Source organism: Notechis scutatus, chromosome 3 (genome assembly GCF_049901735.1).
Source record: "Notechis scutatus isolate UNSWTSFEM ecotype Mainland chromosome 3, rNotScu1.2, whole genome shotgun sequence".
Taxonomy (NCBI): Eukaryota; Metazoa; Chordata; class Lepidosauria; order Squamata; family Elapidae; genus Notechis; species Notechis scutatus.
Window position 1 is genome coordinate 185,524,440 of NC_142011.1, and position 20,345 is coordinate 185,544,784.

The 20,345-nt window shown below is 34.1% G+C and overlaps 1 protein-coding gene across 5 annotated transcripts in view; it reads left to right on the plus strand.

Moving 5' to 3' along the window:
• VPS13B (vacuolar protein sorting 13 homolog B) overlaps nucleotides 1-20,345 on the plus strand; it is a 319,343-nt gene that overhangs the window by 110,187 nt on the left and 188,811 nt on the right. For all 5 annotated transcript variants that reach the window (XM_026690439.2, XM_026690425.2, XM_087962041.1 and 2 more), the window contains exons 20-22: nucleotides 8,654-8,763; nucleotides 16,604-16,745; nucleotides 18,803-18,933. In XM_026690439.2, coding sequence (XP_026546224.2) covers nucleotides 8,654-8,763; nucleotides 16,604-16,745; nucleotides 18,803-18,933 — 383 coding nt within the window. The remainder of the gene's footprint in view (nucleotides 1-8,653; nucleotides 8,764-16,603; nucleotides 16,746-18,802; nucleotides 18,934-20,345) is intronic.

A 20,345-nucleotide genomic window follows, 5' to 3' on the forward strand; every position in this document is an offset into this window, starting at 1 on the left:
ATAAAGATTTCTGGACACTATTTTTTTTTTTCATAAGCAGGAAGGGAGAGAAAAAGAATAAAAGGGCAGGATCTGGAAAAGAGGGAGGAGACTGCCTGGAATTAAAAAGAATCTACAGTAAAACTTCAACAAGACTTCTAAAAGATACATTTTAACTGAAACTTTGTAACTAAACAGTAGAACCCCAGGAAGAGAAAGTGAAAAAAAAAGAGCAAAAAGAAACAGCTTGCGTGTATTTGGATTACTTGGTGATCTTTGGATTCTTGGTTATTGCATTTGAATGACTAAAATTAATTGGGTGGTTGTTTAAAAATTTATACAATGGCACTACTTCTGGATGAATTGAAAATGGAACTTAAAAAGTATAAAGAAGATACACAAGAAGGGAGGGGTTCTTTTGGCTTCGTTTTTCAATTTTTAGAAATGGAGATTTGGGACTATGAGAAACAACAAGAAACATCTGCAAAACAAGAAGACTGGGACAAAGAAGAAGCCATCTTTAATGAACAAGTAATTCTATGTGGGGAAGAAAAAGGAAAGGGGGGAAAGAGAATGGAGAATTTAAGACTTAAAAAAACAACCAAAGAAAAGAAAAATAATTCAAAAAATAAGTATAATACTGGAAAGCAACAGAAGTGGGGAATACAGAAGAGAGAAATAGAGGTAGAGAGACAAGGGGGTAAAAAGGGGAGAGAGAAGAAGAGAGGGAAGAAGGAAAGGAAAAGAAGTTACAAAGGACAGAAACAAGATGTAGAGAAACAGGGCCTATTTAGAGATAATGGGTGAAAATTTAACTGAAAAAGGGATTCTGTAAAGGTACATAAGATTGTATTGTTATATTAGTAATAGAAATAACTTTAGAAAATTGGAAACAATGTATGATTAAAATGAGGGATAAAATAGTGTAATTTAGTGAAATGTTTGTGAATAAAATAAGTGAAATAAAATAAATGAGAAAATTGAATTAGGAAGGGATGGGAACATTTTAATTAGTTAATGTTTTATAAAATATAAGTGAAGGGGGGAATTAATTATGGAAAGCTTATAATTGTTCCCATAGAAGTATGATATTTAATTGAAAAGTAATGTTAAAGAAGTTAAGATTTTAATGAATATTAATATTAATGATAGAATTGAATTGGAATGGAATGTGTTGTTTTAATTACATATATTTATAATTTTTTCTTTTTTTAAGAATATAGTGTGTATTTTAAGAAAGTACCAAGCAGAATCTGAATGGAAGTTATGTATTATATTGAATGTTATAACTTTAGGGTATATATTGAAACCTAAATAAGAGTTAAATGGATAAACTTAAAAGATATAAAGGCGTCATACTCCAATCAGTAACTACAGGAGAAACTTTGTTTAATGAGAAAAGATAATAGATAATTGAAACAGGACAGACAAAAAAATATAAATATAATGATTTGAATTGAGATGAGATAATTAAAATAAAATTGAGAAAATTAAAAGAGGGGAGAAGCTATGCAGAAAATGTAAAACAGTAATAAGATATGGAATAGAACATAAAAATGAGCATGAAATTGAATTTGTGTCTGTACGAAGAAATGTAACCCGGGATTACGCTACTTTCAAAAAAGATGTTTTATTTGTATTTTTTGTGAAAACTCAAATAAAATTTACAAAAAAAAAAAAAAAAGAAACATAAATTTGAACCTGAAGAACCAGTTCTGATATAATACTTTCAAGGTGTAAAAGATCCATGAGTGTTATTTTGAGCCATTGTATGAATATTTTAGTATCTTCAGCTAAAGCTATAACTGAAAATGATTACAATATACTTTGATAACTTAATAATATATGAATAGAATAGATTTTGGTGATAAAAAATCAAAACAATATCCTTTCTTTTATTGTAAAAATGAAAATGAGACAAGGTTAAATGTTTCTCAGTTTAATGATTGATAGTAAATACATTAGATACCAGAATGCTTACATGTAGAACAAATTTGTTTGGATACTATCATGAAAAAAAAAAGTACTCTTAGAATGTTGCATGGTTAGGTTAGTACTAGAAACGGACCACATATGTTCATTATTGCAGATGCTTTCCCTATAATTAAATATAATTAAATACCTCTCAACTTTTAATTTTCCTGCTAGGAGCTAATTTTTTTTAATCAACGCATATTATGGTTGGTTGCACAGTCAGTCAGATGTTTAGATTGGATTTGGCATTTTTGTCTTGCTATTGAATCTTTCCCAAGGACCTGGGATAGGCAGATGTTATTGTTTAATAATATTAGAGGTATTGTTGCAGAATGTGAATTACAGGTAAGTAAAGCTGTAAATTATTATTATTATATATACAAAAATGTGGAATCACAGCTGCCAGTTCTTTAGCTAGTATTGGCCTTCATCGACATTAAGTTCTTTCCAAGAACCTAGGATGTTGTAATGTGTGAATCTAAGCAGTGTGGCCTTTTCTAATTCACAATGGAAATTTTTGCCAATGCACAGATTTTCTAAGTGGCATCCAAGATTTTTTGGTATGGCACTCAATGTGCTGATAACCACAGGGACTATGGCCAGTTGTGATCTTCTCTGATTCTACTATCACCTGGTAGTGCCACATCAATTATCTACTTTTTCTTTTTTTCAATCACAGTTAAATCTGGTGTGTTATGAGCCAAAACTTCATCAATTTGAATCAGAAATTCCACAATATACTATATATTTTGGAAGCTAGGATTAAGTAAAAGAAATTTGCTAATTTAGCAATGTTGGAAACAATTCCTATTGTTTAAACTCAGTTATTCTATTCTGAATTTGTATCTTGTCACCAGTTTTAAAAAGGGATATCTTTCAATCTGTAAAAGAATTTTCTGAAAAAGATATAATTCTGAAAAAGTTACAAAAATATAAAAAATGAAATTTATGATCTATTGTATCTTAATACTGTATATTCTATCAAACCAAACCGAGTTCTGTTGTTCACTATGATTGGCAGAGATCTAGTTCAATAAAAGGGTATTGCAGAAGTCTCCATGTCATAGGATTGAATGCTCTCCAGATCACTGTACAGCATTACAGAGATGATAGCTCTTGGATTTGTTTGGATTTTGAAACACATAGGTTGCTAAGTAAAGAAACTTTATATAACTCATGGATAAAAGCAATGAAGTGGCTTTGGTGTTCTGAAGTAGTTTCTAGAGTAGTCTTCACTGTTGAGATGTGCCAAACCTTGGCTTTTCCTTTCAACATTGAGAAGTGCTGAAATAAACTTTAAAATAATTTCTATTTGTATAATTCTTATTCTTAATGTTTTTATTTCCATTTTATCCTTGCAAAATGTGCAAAAAGCTTAAAAGTAGGGCAATGGTTAAGATAAAAACAGTTACAATTTTAAAAGTCAAAATAAGTTAAAATTATTTTTGTTGAAAAGTTAAAATAAATTAAAGTGTGCAGCCCCTCCATCATGGAACTTCAATATCAACGATTAAAAATACATGTTAATTCATAAAATATTTCTATGATTGTTTTAGAGTTGCCAACAGAAAGGGAGGGGGAAAGGGGTTTGAAAGAGCAGTGCGGCAGCTTGCAAATCGAAAGTGCATTCCATACATAGTTTTTCAGAGATAGTAACTAGGTGACCGAGATTTCTGCCACACAAAAATCTAATTGGAGAACATGATTGATGGCTCTTGGCTATGGATGTGTCTCATTGGAGAATATGAATTATGATACACCCAGGGGGTTGGGGAAAACCAGGGTCAAGGGCGACAATGAATTATGTGTCTTAGACTCGACACTGCTGGACATGTTAACTCCCAATAAATCCTTTGAAGTTTTGGAAGTTTGGCTCGAGCCTCATGATTTAATTGGGGTAACTGCCAAAATCTTGACAATACAGGAAAGTAAATCCTGAAAAAATAATAGGATGATCTTAATCCTGTTTGTTATTTTATTATGTTTGAATATTACCTGATAGAAACAGCATATGCATTTGTAAAACCTTTGGGTACCATTCCCTTCCCTTCTCTCCCCTCCCCTCCTATGGTGGTTTGACATTGAAATGAGACACAGGGAACTGTCTCTGAGAAAAAATGCCAACCCTGAGAGAACTCAGGTAGCAGTATTTATTGAGAAAAAACACAAGCAAAATATACAGTATGCATATTCAGAAAACAATGACCTCAACAGGAGATTACTTCACCAGCATGAGAACACACAATCTTGGAAAGTCCCAGATGTTACCTTGCTAGGATGAGATCATACAGCCACGGAAAGTCTCATGGGAAAGTTTGGAAAGTCCCATGAGAAAGCACAACTGTGTATCTTGTACCTTGAACTTTCACCCATTTTCCTATTCCTTCTAAACTGGCAGAATCAAAACAGAATGAGGCACTCTGAGCAAAGATACTCCTACCCCCACCAAGAATGCCCACATCTTCCTAGACTTACTGCTAGTTATACAAAGGCCTTACAGAAAATGATAAAATGATCAATAGGTTATATTACCACATTCCCTCCTTTTTTATTTATTCAAAGATAGGGGTGTTTTAGTGGCATAGTACACAGTTCCTCATGACCTGATCCCTCACGCCGGAAGACTGAGGTACACATTTGTAATAGATTAGGAATACATTGAATAAAACAACATAATAAGATACATATAGCAATAATAATAACAACCCCTTGCAATAAGGGCGAAACCATGATCCATCAGGAAGCCAGGACCACAGACTGTCCCAGAATGATGCATTAAACCCATCAGCTCCAGATTGATGCTGAGCAATACGATCTTCCATGTCCTGAACCGTTTTTGTAATGTTTGGCTCATAATTATGTATAAAAACACAACAATGTGAATGAATTAAAGCACAAACTCCTCCTTGAGCAGCTAACATAATATCTAAAGCATATCGATTTTGCAAAGTAACTGTACGAATTTCAGACATTTCTACATTAATCATCTTAATATTCTTTATAGTATCATTAAACATAGCAACAGTAAAATTATTTAAAATATGAATATCCCTATAGTTCATAGGATTTGTCGATATGCCCACAGTCCACATAAAAACCAAAACCCTTCCAGCTGTACATAACCTTGACTTGCCGCTTGCATCAGCTGTTTCATGTCTAGATATTGATACTGACCAAATGCGTCAGACTCATTTTCCCATTTACCCAAGTTATGTTGTTCTCTGAACCATTTGTCCATAATAGTGTAATTGCAGACACTATGATTCCCCAAGAATTGTGAGTTTGTAATGTGTTGGAAACATAAATGTGCTGGAGACTGCAGTGCAGTCTTCACCTTGACCGTGAAGTTCATGGCATATGAAATGTTATGCTTTCCGGTCTGCAAAGTAGACCGATTAAATGGAACTCCATGTAGAGTCAGTCCTTCTCCCACTCTCCCAGGAAGGTGCATACACAACCAACAATTGGTGATGTTCAAGTTTTTGGCAGTTGTGCGCAAATCTTTAATGTAATTATTATCTGTCCACAAATCATCGCCCAAATCTCCGGCACGCTGAACATGCTGTCGCTGCTCTCTCCGCACCCGAGCAGCCCAGGACAGATTAGGCAGAATCAACAGGATCAGGAACCACAGATGCGCCATCCTGCTGTTCGAAACTTCCTTCACAGGTGCCTGCGAATGATCAGGCCGAACACACCGACCAGGAACCCAACGAATTTGACCAAGATGTTCAACTGCTGCATAACCACGTCCCCACGTTATCAGCTCAGCAGGAACCCATGCTGGATCTGGAAGGAACCGCACCAACACCCGAGGTCTCACCGCATCTGTAGAAGGAGAAGAAAAATGCCTGCTGGCCGCTGCAGGGGTTACCAGACAAATTTAAAAATTTAAAGTATACAAAGCTAGATTTAATTGATCTTGAATCGCGGAAGCCCCAGGAGCTTCCCTCCTTTTTTATTTAATTTAGTCAACATGGTCTTGAGCGTGGCATTTGAGCAACAAAACACACATTCACACGCTGCTCCAAACATCCTTGTAACAACAAAAGCAATCTTAAAATATCAGGTGATATTCCAGGAGACAAATAAGAACCTGCTACTAAGGGTAACAAATTATACACATACAATGAATCCACTATTAAATTAAAATCCTGATTGTGAAAATTTTGAAAAGCCAAAACTACAGCAGCAAGTTCTGCCTGCTGGGCAGACTTCTGCTCTGATGTCACTTTTGTATGCCAAATTCCAGATTTATCTTTCCAAACACAAGCACCAAAAACTTTCCCTCCATCAGTAAAAACTGTAGGAGCATCTGATATGCCCAATGGTATCCTTTCTTACATTTTGGGCACACTGATTTAGGACGAACACCTGTCCCATTGATCTCTTATACTGCTGACTTTGACCCCCTCCAGGAGCCCGACATTGCGCTTTAAAATGTCCAGGCTTCCCACAATTGAAACAATTCCCTTTTGAGCATGTCCTGTTTGTAAAGCCAGAGCTAAAGTTTCCATGTTAAAAGACTGACTCCCAACCTTCCTACATGCATTAATCAAATCTGCGATTTCTCTCTCTCCACTTGCTACCAGTGGATTTAAAATCTTTTGCAATCTGTGTTAGCTTGTTCTACTGCTAACTTAAAAAGCAACTCTTTCTGGGCGAATTGATTATCAATTTGTCTTTCAATAGCCAATTTCAATCTGCTAATGAAATTTTCATAGGGTTCATTGTTCCCTTGTTTGATGTTAGTAAAGGTCTTCTCACCACCTTCGCCGTCAGGGAGAGACCCTATGGCTTGAAAAATTATTTGTGGGAGAAGAATGAACCCTTCCTCAGGCATACCATCTCTCTGTTGTTCCACTGTTGTAAAATTACCAGCTCCGTAAAGCTGATCTGGGGTAACATTTGCTGTTCCCCTCTGGACTGCCAGCTGTCTCCATTTCTGATCTAACACCAAATATTGAGCTGGAGTTAAAATCATATTCAACAGAGCTTTCCAGTCAGCCGGAATCATTTTATTTCCATAACCAACTGCTTCTAACAATGCCTGAGTATATGGCGTTCTAACACCATATTCTTTTGCTGCTTGCTTAACTTCCCTCAAAATTCTGAGCTGTAAAGGCTTCCACTCCCGCTGCGGATTTAATGCAGCATCCATGACAATTTCCACTGGATTAAGTTGAACTTCTACTCCAAACTCCACCAAATCATCTCCTGATAATTCCCCTCTATTCTTTGCTTCTTGAATAGCTGCAGTAACTGCATCCACCTGAACCCTTAAAGGTAAACTCTTATCCTCTGACAAAGTATTTCTAACGCCGGACAGTCCCCCAGATTTATCTGGAGGTGCCGTCGGCGGCAACAAACGCTTACCGCATGGTAAAGCAGCAAACCTTCTTCGGGGGTGATAGGAGCGGTTGTTCATAAGTAGCTAATGCATCCATTATCACCCTCCAGGTTAACAAAAATTGAAGAAGGGGCACGAGGTTCCTCGTGCAAAAATTTCCCTATCTTTTTCCAGGACTCTACTTTAATACTACCTCCCTCTGGATATGACTTAATATTTTTCCAAACATACTGTAGTAAGTCCTCAATTTCTTTCTTTCCTACAGCACAACCCCTACTGCCAATTCCAAACCCAAAACTATTCCCAATGATCCTCTCAATTCCCTGATGTGCTCTTTCTGAGCCTTCGAGAGATCTCCCCCATACTCACGAAAAGAATCTATCTTCGTCCAGCGAAGAAGATGAGGGCCAGTCGGCGTCATGACGATGAGTATAGGATGCGGGAAAGCGTATAGCCTTCCAGCTATCACGTCGGGGTCACCATTTATGGTGGTTTGACATTGAAATGAGACACAGGGAACTGTCTCTGAGAAAAAATGCCAACCCTGAGAGAACTCAGGTAGCAGTATTTATTGAGAAAAACACAAGCAAAATATACAGTATGCATATTCAGAAAACAATGACCTCAACAGGAGATTACTTCACCAGCATGAGAACACACAATCTTGGAAAGTCCCAGATGTTACCTTGCTAGGATGAGATCATACAGCCACGGAAAGTCTCATGGGAAAGTTTGGAAAGTCCCATGAGAAAGCACAACTGTGTATCTTGTACCTTGAACTTTCACCCATTTTCCTATTCCTTCTAAACTGGCAGAATCAAAACAGAATGAGGCACTCTGAGCAAAGATACTCCTACCCCCACCAAGAATGCCCACATCTTCCTAGACTTACTGCTAGTTATACAAAGGCCTTACAGAAAATGATAAAATGATCAATAGGTTATATTACCACACCCTCCCCTCTAGATTCATATTATATTATTCTGAATCACTTTTTCTAGATACATTAATGTATTTTGAAAACATAAATAATCACTTCAGATATTGTGCAGGCCGGATTGTCTTGAGAGCATGAAATATAGTTCCCCATGCTTTGCAACCAGGCTGCATTCAAACGAATGGGTTTGGCCTTGACCTCTAAACCAGGGGTCTCCAACCTTGGCAATTTTAAGATTTGTGGACTTCAACTCCCAAAGTTCCTCAGCCAGCTTTGTTTGAGTTGAAGTCCACAAGTCTTAAAGATGCCAAGGTTGGAGACTCCTGCTCTAAACATAGCATTAGATATTCCAAATGTTTTTAGCATTGATGTATTAATCTCATTGCTTTTGTTTTGTAATTGTTCTTATGTAGGAGCAGTGCTTTTGGCCAGCATGCAGGGATTAACAGTTAATATTGATCCAGTTTTATATACTTGGCTCATGTACCAACCTCAGAAACGGAGCAGCAGACTAATGCAGCAGGTAGGACATTTTTGCATATTTATTTATGGTCCCAAGGCAACATGCAATACAGAGACAAGGCATAGTATTGAAACATTAAAAAAATCAAATTAATCAGGAGAAATTAAATGCTCACATTATCACTTACAATTTTTATACATATTGTAGAAAGTGTTTGATTTGTGCCATAAATATGACCATTCACTTAATAATTGTTTGAAGTTATGCTGGTATGGGAAAAAGTATCTTACAAGCTATCCTTGAGATGGTCATGTGTTCATAATCTAGGTATCTGGCAACTGACTCACATTTATGATGTTTGGCATCACAAGATTTGTGACCTTCCTTACCTGCTTCCAACATTTGCAGATTCATTTAACAAGCGTGTAATTAATCTAATGAACATATGATTGATTAATGATGGCAAAAATGGTCTCAAAATAGGGTTCCATCCTGTGATGACTTGCTTAACTACCATATCGCTTAACATCCAAAATTCCAACTGGAATTCTGATCACAAGTCGAGAATTACCCGTAAAGCTAATAGGTCCAGCTAATGAGTATATTCCATAGTTGGAATATAATGTTCATATGACACATTGCATAAACTTTGTAAGAAATAATTTCATAAAATAATTTCATAGTTTGAATTGTAGGTGCAAAGACTCAGCCTATTTTTGTAATATGCTCTTCAATATAGTTTTTAAAGGTTCGATTTGACAACATTTGCATGGAAAGAGAATAAATTACTATAACCCCAATATCTTCCAAATAAAGTGTGTGCGCACATGCATGTGTGTATGCACATGCATCCACACACGCATGTAATATTTATCTTAAAACCTGTTCCTGTTTTGTCTAATCTGACAATGATTTTATTTTATAATTGTTAATTGTTTTTAGGATTCTTTAAGATAGTATTTAAATCAACTTATTTTACAGGTAACATTGCTTGAATCTTAAATGATTAAAATATTTCAAATGATACTAACAAAAACATTTTTTAAAAATGAGAAGTTTAGAAACATTTAGCTAAACATTGCCCTTAACTTCATTTTAGCATGGATTAAAAAAAGAATCCGAAGATAAGCAGGTATAGCTTTGATAGTTTTGGAGAAAAGGTTATCACAAATAATTTTTGCCTCAACTTAAGTTTGTTTCCTTTGTAAAACTACTTTAGAAGCTCTTTTCCACTGTGGAACACTGTTCTATAAGAAAATGAATGGCTGGTTGGAATGGGATTCAGGTCAGAGTATTGAGAGGTTTACAGAATAATTTTGACTATCCTTCACAGTGGTCAAAAAGAGAAGAGAAACTGGTCTACTTAAAATACTGGAAAGGAGAACTGAGTGCTTTTGGTTTATGTGTTTTTGATTTATTATGATTCTCAGAAGAATAATTGCCATATTTTACACACCTATTGGTTGTATTAGATGTGTTACAACCAGATATATTATAAAGTAAATTATTTATATATTAATATTTTTGAATACATATGGCCATAGTGTTTTCTTAAGCATAGTTTCAGAAAAGTATGAGACAGTTTGTTGTCTCATCCATATTCAGATAGATAGATAGATAGATAGATAGATAGATAGATAGATAGATAGATAGATAGATAGATAGATAGATATTCCATTTGTATTAAAAGAATTCCCAAAGAGGAGGTGAATGAAACAACAAATATTCTAATTGTTTGGTTAGAAAACTACAACCTAAAATGGGTCACAATATTCTCTATCTTTGGGATATAGTTATTTCTAAAACAATAGAGATTGATTCTTTAGAAAAAGATTCTTGTAGCCAGCTGTCAAAGCTTGCTTCTATAATTCGATGAAATACAATGCAGTAAAATATAGAGAAATACTGCCAGAATTGTTTTTTTTTTTTTTTTTTGAGTTTTGAGAGAGAGAGTTCTTTAACATATATAATTTTGGGGTTGACTTTTGATCATTTATAATTTAAAAATTGATACTTACTGTTATAGCTATTTTCTTTATCAATAAGATTTAAAGTTTTAAATAATATTAAGCTGTGTCTTTAATTTTACAGATTTGGTAAAGTTAAAGATAGCAGTGCTTTTCTCCTACTCAAAGTATATGGAATGTTGAAGGAGAGTTCTGGCTATGCATTTTTAATGTAATGTTAGTTTAAAATGCACTTTTAAAAACATAGCATAATGCACTACATTTGTGCTTTTCCTAGTACACAGAAAATGCAGGGTGGGTTATGGCGGCTGTTACTTATTTGAGTAAAGACCTATGTAGTTCCTGTTGTGACTATGTGGTTAGTGCTATAGGGGCAAAAGAGGATGTTTTGTTATATTTGCAGTTGGCTTCTGCATGTGTCTAAACATTTCTTTTTATTTCGAATGGTGAACAATGTTGACATTCACTGAAAACAATATAAAAACCATGGCAAGGCCTTTGAATGCCTGCATAAATTTACATAATGTCCTCTTTATTGGGTAGTGGTAAAATATGGTATTTATTTCCTTTTTTGAAAAGTGTCCTGAAACTTAAAGCTATATATAATGCTAATCTACAAATAGTAGTATAGTGGCCTAGTTACTTTTTATTTATTTATTCACTGTTCAGCCATGCCTTTTTCTTCAAAGAATCATGTGGAAGGCATTTCTGTAGAAAAGCTGTTTAGATGATCTCTCATCGTGAACATAAATGGGATCATTTAAGATCCTGTAAGTAATGCTGGGTAACAGCAAAAGGGTACTTTGTGTCATGTTATTTCAATGAGAAACTGAAGGTTCTCTGGTGCTATTAAAAGAAGCTATATTGTTCAGAATTATAGAGGATTATGGATAACAAATATTAATTTATTTGCTCTTATAAATTAATAAATGATCATGTGATTCTAGGAGGCTTACCTAATCATAAAAGCAAAAATACAAACTTTTACAAGTGTTACAATCATTAAAACTTTAAATATTAAAAGTTTAAAAAAATGAAATAGATTAGAAACTAAAGAAGTGAAGGTGGGATCCTTTTCCTAGTCCAGTAACAACCTCCAATGTGAAACACCCCCATCAAGGCCCAGACCAATCGGCAGAGCCAGTTTTTAAAAATGTAAGTAATTTGAGACTTACATAATAATGCTGGCAATACTAATGCAAATATGGAATGTTAATTAAAGCTTCTTTGATAGTATGAAAAAATATATATGCTGTTTTAGAAAAGCTGGAAGAGGTTTTGGAACATACTGGATGGTGCCCTTCGATCAATTAATTGTAGATACTTGGGAAATGAGGGTTGGTTTTTATTTTGGTTCCTGCTTCACAGGGACATTCCAATCTTATAGAAGGTCTACTGAATCTTCAGAGAAGAATTATCAGGGTTTTTAGATAGCTAAAAAAAGGAGCAAATGAGAATAATTTACATCTTAACCTATTTCCTATTAGTGTCTGATACTTTCATTTTTTCCATCTGTTTTATTTGTGTTTTGAAGGTTCTTATGCAATATTGTCTTTTTGATTAAGAGGTTTTTTTAGAAATGCAGATCTAATTTTGCAATAGGATTTTGTTCTATTGCCTGATTCCCACAAGATAATAAAGATTACTTGGTAGCATGTAAGAATCCTTTTGGAAAGAACATGTGAAGTTGGCTGTACTGTTCATATCTTTGCTAACAGTGAGTGATTTGTCTGCTCTGGAAGTGGTGATCAACCCAATGCTTCACACACACACACACACACACACACACACACACACACACACACACAGAGTAAACTCTCATAAATAATTAAGCGGATCATATGTTAATTGTGAGTTAATTGAACTCACACAGTAAATTATGAAAGATGGTAAAGAAATATTTAGTTAATTTATATCCGACACTTTTTTTAAAGAAATCAGTGATGCATATTTGTATCCCCTTCAATACTTTGTTTATGTAGACTGTTTCATCTCTGAGATGGCTAATAATATTAGAGTTTGGTGTCTAATCTGATACGTGTATGTCTAACTTTGTATACAATTCACAGTAAGGGGAGAGAGAGGGAGAGAGAGAGAGAGAAAGAGAGAGAATATCTCAGCAAAGCTAATTGCTTTGTTATTCCCAGGATTTTCCAAAATTACTTCTTGGTTTAAGAACTGCTGTCCAAGTGACCCAGCAACTTACGTAATTGAGTTATCTTGTCCGGAATTATCTTGTGCTGATTTTCTAATTGCTAAATTGATTCACAGTATGTTTGGTTTGTGTTAAGCTACTGTGACATGAATGTGTGTTTTGCTTTAAAACATAATTGGACATCTTCGATGATTTTAGATTGAAATAATTTAAAATTAAAGATTAAGAATAACTACTGATGTTTTTTAGTGTGTAATGGCAAAATGGGAGCCCTTAACTGCATATCATCTGTTGAGGGGAGGTAGTTAAGTTTAATATTTACTGCATTAGTTAATGTTTCCAAAAGCTGATCAGATTGCAACCACATAAATAACATTGACTTCTGGAAATATAAATGCTCTTTCCTAGTGTTTAGACATATATTTTGTGATGCTCTCTATGTTTTCTGTAGTAATGCATTTAAAGGGTTTAATCAAAAGCTGTGTCATTTTGAGACTGTTCACAAGGAGGAAAAACATATAGTATGCTTGCATTTATTGTACTGTAATCATCTGGTCTCCGTCATGATAATATTGTTCTTAAAAATAAGAGTAGTGTTCTATATTTGTACATCTTTCTTTTTCAGGCAGAAATCTTTTTGACACAAAAACTCTTTCCATTCATTGCATGAAGGAGTATCACATGTAAAATGTGACTTGAGTTTCCTCTCCTTTTGTGATTCTGGAAACATGATCACTTTCTCTTCCAGAATCATGAAAATCCCATTTCTAAAATATGAATGATTGGATTGAGAACAGACGGGTAATCTGGAGTCTGGATTCTGCATTTGAGAAGGAGTCTGCATTTAGGAAGGAAATAAAAAGAAGAATATACATTTGTATTTTAGTGTGTTTTTATATTTAAAGTGCTGTAGCATTTTGTATATATGCACAGATAACAAGACAGAGTTATCAGTTTCTAATTGTTTGTTGATAGATTTCTCTTCTACCATGATCCAGATATTCCTTAAATAGTAATAACTGGAAAATCAAATGATTCAGAGTGCAGTTTGTGTCAAAGAGGGAGAAAAAAATAGTACATTATTAAGATCAAAAAGATTGCACAAACTGATTATAAAAACATAATACTCTCAATTTTTGTGGGAAAATAGAGTTGAAAAAAAATAGTTGAAAATGAGTATGTTAAAATATTGTGAGATTTCCAAATACAAACTCAAAGTCTTCGCTCATAATGCACTAGATTTAACTGTGGTTGAAAAGGAGAAAATGTAAACTATTGATGTGGCAATACTAAGGGATAGTACAATAGAAAACAAAGAATTGGATCAAAGTATCAACATCTTAAAATTGAAATAGAAAGATTGTGGAATAAATCAGTTATGGCAGCTCCAGTGATTATTGGCACATTGGGTTTCACACCAAAAACTCTTAGGCAGCATTTACAAAATCTGCACACTGAAAAAAATTCCATCTACCACCCTGGTTGATTATGATGCCCTAGGTTTTCAGGGAGAGCGGAATGCATATGAAGCCTAACCCTTGCTACAGAACTAACAGTTATGCTTTCACATTGCTTTCCCAATGTGAAATAGTACTGTATATTATTATTGGTAATAATAATATGGTAATAATATAATAATATTGGACAACATCTTAAAGAATATTTCTACTATGGAAAAACAAGGGAAATTGAGAACTATAGGCCTATAACACATAGGCTTACCACAACATTAAAGTTGTTTTCTGGAATTATAGCAAGACTACTATCTGCTAATAGTAATGCATTTTTTCAGCAGAACAAAATGGGACTTGCTAAATTCACATGGCATAAGATCAGCTACTTAATGAAAAACTGATCATTAAAAGCTTAAAAGAAATTTTTATGGCCTGAATAGTTTATACAAAGGTTTGTAAATCATTTCTCATAGTTGGATTCAAAAACACTTGGAAATGTTTGGAATAAAATGAAATATTAAAAGATTTTTGGATACAATTTGCTTCATTGGAAACCACCCTTACAGAATGTGGGAGAAATTTGGGAGAAGCCAGAATAAAACCAGGTTTATTTCAAAGTAACAGATTGTCACCATTGCTCTTTATACAAGCAGCGAATCAACTTGCAAGTATTCTGAACAGAATCAATTGTAAGTACCGGTAACAATTCAGAAACAAAGCTACCCAAATAAGCAATTTTCTTTATAGAGATTACCTAAAACTATATTGAATCAGAATCTAAAATTGAGTCTCTGTGAGATATAGTCTGTATATTTAATAAAGATACAAGAACGAAATTTGGATAGGATAAATGTGCAATTTGGCAATGAAAGGAGGTAAGATTATAGGAGAAAATGGGTTGCACCTAATGAATGGAAATGGCATTAGACACCAGGCAGCTGAAGAAGGATACAAATGTTTAGAATTAATGGAAGCTTCTGATTAATTACACAGCCAAGTTAAAACACAGATAGTTTAAGTTACTTCAAACAATTTCATATTTTTTTAAACAAAAACTAAACTAAATGGTGGAAATATTGTTAAAACAATAAACGCTTGGGTAGTCACTGTAATTAAATATACTGCAGGAGTAATTGATTGGATCCAAGCCAAATTGGACAATCTTGATCAGTAAAACAACAAAATTAATGATCATAAATCATGCACTTCACCTAAGAAGTGACATTCATAGATTATATGTATTCAGAATTAGAGGTGGTAGAGGACTATTGCAAGTAAAACAAACTATCGAATAAGAAAAATATAGTCTGAATGATTACGTCTGGAAAAGAAAATAGACCCTGCTTATGGAACTTCACAAGGAAACCGCCTGAAGTAACACAAAAGAGCTAAATTGGAATATAAGACTAATGTAATTCAAAATCGGATTAACATCTGGTAAAGTAAACCATTCCATGGTGAATGTAAGTATGAGACTGATGGAAAAGTGAATCAAAATCTAATATGGATTTTGGTTGAAATCTGTAAATTTAAAATGAAAACCAAGGGAAGAATTCAAAGCCAAAATATGGCGAGATGGTGCATACAAGTTTAATAAATAAATAAATAATGAATTGAATGGAGTCTCTTGAAGGTTATCGCTAAATTACTGGAACAGTAAACTCCAGATGTCCATTCTGCAACATTTTGTTGTAAGCTATATCCGATTCTATATTTCATTTTATAAGGAAGAATTAAATTTCTTTTGTTATGATTATTTGTTTTATGCCTTGATCTATTTTTGCATCTAAGAAAAAGTGGGTTTGGTGCAGTATACCTGACCAGATAAGAGTATTGCTGATAGAAGTATTTGCTGAATAAATACTTGTTTCCAATTTTTTTGATCCAGTTCCCAGGCATGAAGGATTATTGGAACATTAGTAATTTATCAATGGACTCTGTGAAAAGAGGAAGAGAGGGCTGCATTTAATTTTGCTTGCCCTACAATCTGCTGAACAACTAATTAACACAAATGCTTTTTTTTAAAAGGCTTTATTGCTTTTTATTTTTAAGTGATGTTTCAGTAACGGTCAAGAAAAAATATGAAACAATTGCTACTAAAATGTATATGATCAGTGCTGCATTGGTCTAGTGCTTAATACTGTAATTTATATTGATTGGCATGCTTTTTTAGTTTTTGTAATTATACCACTTTATTAACCATTTATTAATAAAAATTAATAAAGTAACTATTTTCTATTTTAATAAAACATTTCCTACGTGCTGATTTTGAATTCTGAATTACTCATTGTATTTCTTTTTCTCTCCTTTTTTTATTCTGATAGACTGCATCTGTCTCTCTAGGGACACCCGTCACAAGGAAAAAAGATGACGAGGTATCAGTTGGGAGCACACCATTGATTAAGCATCAGTCCAATCAGGCTTCTGAATATGCCAGCAGCCCTATAAAAACAAAAACTGTAACAGGTGTGTCTTCTTTAATTCAGTTTGGGATTATGTATATAATTGTAATGATTATGCATATAATTTTATGATTTAAATGATAAGAATTTCTCTTACTGATCTTTTGATCATGATTTGCTTAGCTCCAACCAGTCCAGGTTAAATTTACTAGAAGATTACTTCAGGTTTTTTTCTAATGACCATCCAGTTTTGTAACCAAGCTTTTTAAAAAAACGCATACAGTAATTATCACATCAAGTTGGTAGTGCTGAAGTGATACCTCAGTCCAGGGAGAGAAGCATGTAAAAGAGACTCACAGCAACTCCATCTTAATTAATAATAAGTTAATTGGGAAAATTACTTAGGTTTTTAAAATTCTGCTCCTGTATTCTACCAATAATGAATATCTTTCTAGAAATCCAAGTGGTTCTGATTTCTTGAGATAGGCAGTCTTGCAGGGCTTGTAATCGACTTCGAAGGCCTCTCAAAGCAGTTCTCCCACTCAAAGTATATTTCATATAATGAAGGCAGAGATTCTTTTTCTCATGCTTCCTCCTTCGCTTAGATTGTGTCTTTTACAATGGACCTATTTCCTTCTCTGTTTTCCCAGGGTCTGTTATATTTTTCTTCACACATGATGTATGTTGCTAGATTCTTACTGGAAAATAGAAAAAGGCAAGGAACCTCCATAGAAAAAGGCAAGGAAACATGAGAGCAGATCACAGAGTTACAGAGTTATAATGGATAAAAAGGATTGCCTTGAAGGACAGAGGAAAGACAATGATCAAGGCAATAATCAGATAAACAGAACTTGAGCCCAGACCAAGAAAATGATTTGCAAAATAATATTGGATGAGAGGGAGGAAAGGTAGCAGGATTCCATTATTATTAGCTAGCATTTATTAGTTGTTCTAATAAAAGTAACTTACATCTTCAAAGTGCCTGTTTTCTTAGTCTGGTCTACCTGTTTTCTTTGTCAGGGTTCAACCTATTCAAAATGGAAGGTGATTAGGAAGTAAACACTCTTAAAAATGATAATGTATTTGAACTATGCAGTACTAGTTTCCCTTGATATAACCAGTAAAATAGTTTTGGTAAAGGACAATGGAGTTCTGCTTCCTTAAAACCTATAACAACTAGACACAAGAACAGTTTCCCCCGAAAGACATCACTCTGCTAAACAAATAATTTCCTCAACACTGTTCAACTATTTACAAAGTCTGCACTACTATTCTATTAATCTTCTCATCACTCCTTATCACCCCTCCCCTCCCACTTGTGACTGTATGACTGTAACTTTGTCTCTTATACCCTTACAATTTATATTGACTGTTTCCTAGTATGATTTAATTGCTTATTGTACCCTATGACTATCATTAAGTGTTGTACCTGATGATTCTTGACTTTTGACAAATGTATCTTTTCTTTTATGTATATTGAGAGCATTTGCACCAAGACAAATTCCTTATGTGTCCAATCACACTTGGCCAATAAATAATTCTATTCTATTCTATTCTATTCTATTCTATTCTATTCTATTCTATTCTATTCCATTCCATTCCATTCCATTCCATTCCACTCCACTCCACTCCACTCCACTCCACTCCACTCCACTCCACTCTGTTCCGTTCTATTCTATGAATTACCAAGATTAAGATTATAAGATTTCTTTTGTTTGTTTAAGGAAATGTCTTTTCCAAGGATAACCGCAAATCTATACTGATAGGTAACTATTTTCCTTCCTTTGCCTTTGTGTCTTAATTGCTACTGTCGCTCTATTTTTCTTCTAAAGGCCAGAGAAAGATATCCTTTTAGATGTTTCATTCATGAAGTAAGTTTATGAGGAATGGGATGTGAGCCAAGCAAATCATGAGCAAAAGATCAGTAAGAGAACAGAGTTTTAGAACATTTATAAGCTATAAATTTGGAGCACAAAGGAGCTTATTAGTGCTGGTGAACTCTAAAACTAGGATTCAGTTAGGACTAATTTTAGTTTGACTGGGATTATTAGGTATCTAGTAACACGTACTCCATTTAGCAAGCTATTTGGTCCTTCTTTCTTTCTTTTTCTTTTCTCTAAGAATCACGACCATTATCAGTACCCGTGAAAGCCATGCTTAGTTCAGCTGAAATGTGCAGCAAAAGTCCTGAAGAAAGAATGAAAGAATTTATTAGTGTGGTATGGAATGCAGTTAAGTGCCTTACCCTTCAGGTAAGAAATTGTGGATAGGATATTAAAGAAAGGAATATTTTGATATACTTTTAGAATCTTCCATTATTTTGAAATTTCTATGAAATAAGTTTCCATTTTAAGTTTATGTGGGGAATAATGAAGGCAAATTTCAGTAGACTGTCATGTAATGGTGAAGCCAAATTAATTAAACTTTTCAAGGCAAGTAAGTGTAGGGTTAGATACCTATATATTCTGTTGTATACAGTCAGGTGTGACAAAAACAATGCTAGAATGCAAGTTTACTGTAATAAAGCTTTTAAAATTATTTATATAGCATCTCAGAGCAGTTTGTTTGGTTTAATGGAAGAATAGCAATAGCACTTAGACTTATATACTGCTTTACAGTGCTTTACAGCCCTCTCTAAGCAGTTTACAGAGTCAGCATATTGCCCCCAATAATTTGGGTCCTCATTTTACTGACCTTGGAAAGATGGAAAGCTGAGTCAACCTTGAGCCCGGTGAGATTCAAACTGCCAAATTGCAGTCGGCCGGCAGTCAACAGAAATACCTGCATTACCACACTGTATATAATCCACTGCAATGCACTCTATCTGGGGCTACCTTGAAGACCAGTTGGGAACTTTAGTTCGTGTAGTTGACTGCCTAAAAGTTTCCAAGTATAGTTCAAAATCTTACAAAACCCTAAAGCTCATTAAAATGCAAGGGACTACTAATTTTCTCCTTAAATCAAGGGTTGACAACTTCTCCAACCCACCTATAATATAACTTAATACTCCATTAATACTACAGTTTCCAAGATCATTTAGTCTACTTATTACTACAAATGCTCTTTTTTCTTTCTGAAATGTTTGTTGATGGCACAGTTGGCACAATTTTAAGAAAGTGTGTTTATTGATGAAAAGACAAATAAAACACATTTTACCTTCATTTTGTGATAAATTTTGCTGTCTTTTATTGGTCTTGCACTATAGACTGTTGCACTGAGAGTATGATCTTTACATAATCAAAATAGGGGAAAATCTATTTCAAGAAATTGTAACACTTGTATGTTAAAAACAAGGAATTATGTTCAGTATTGGCAAAAGTACAGGTTGCTACCAAAACTGAAATTCAATCCCTAAAACAGAAAAGATGTTACCATGGAAAAATAAAGTAACACTTAGTGCAGCTGTAATGCATTAATGAATAGAAGTGTTTTTTTTAAATCATTTGTATATGGTATGGCTTAGAGGATCTCAACCAGATGGTTTCCTTGAACAGGATCTGACCTTCATCTTGAGGATTTCTTACTGGGAAATTATTTCATTTTCTCTCCTTTTATTTGTCAGTTCTTTACGTTAATGTAAGAATTATTGTTGTAGATTTATATTGTTATATAAATAATAGTCACATTTTATCTTAAATTTACAGTATTAAACATGTAGTTTAAT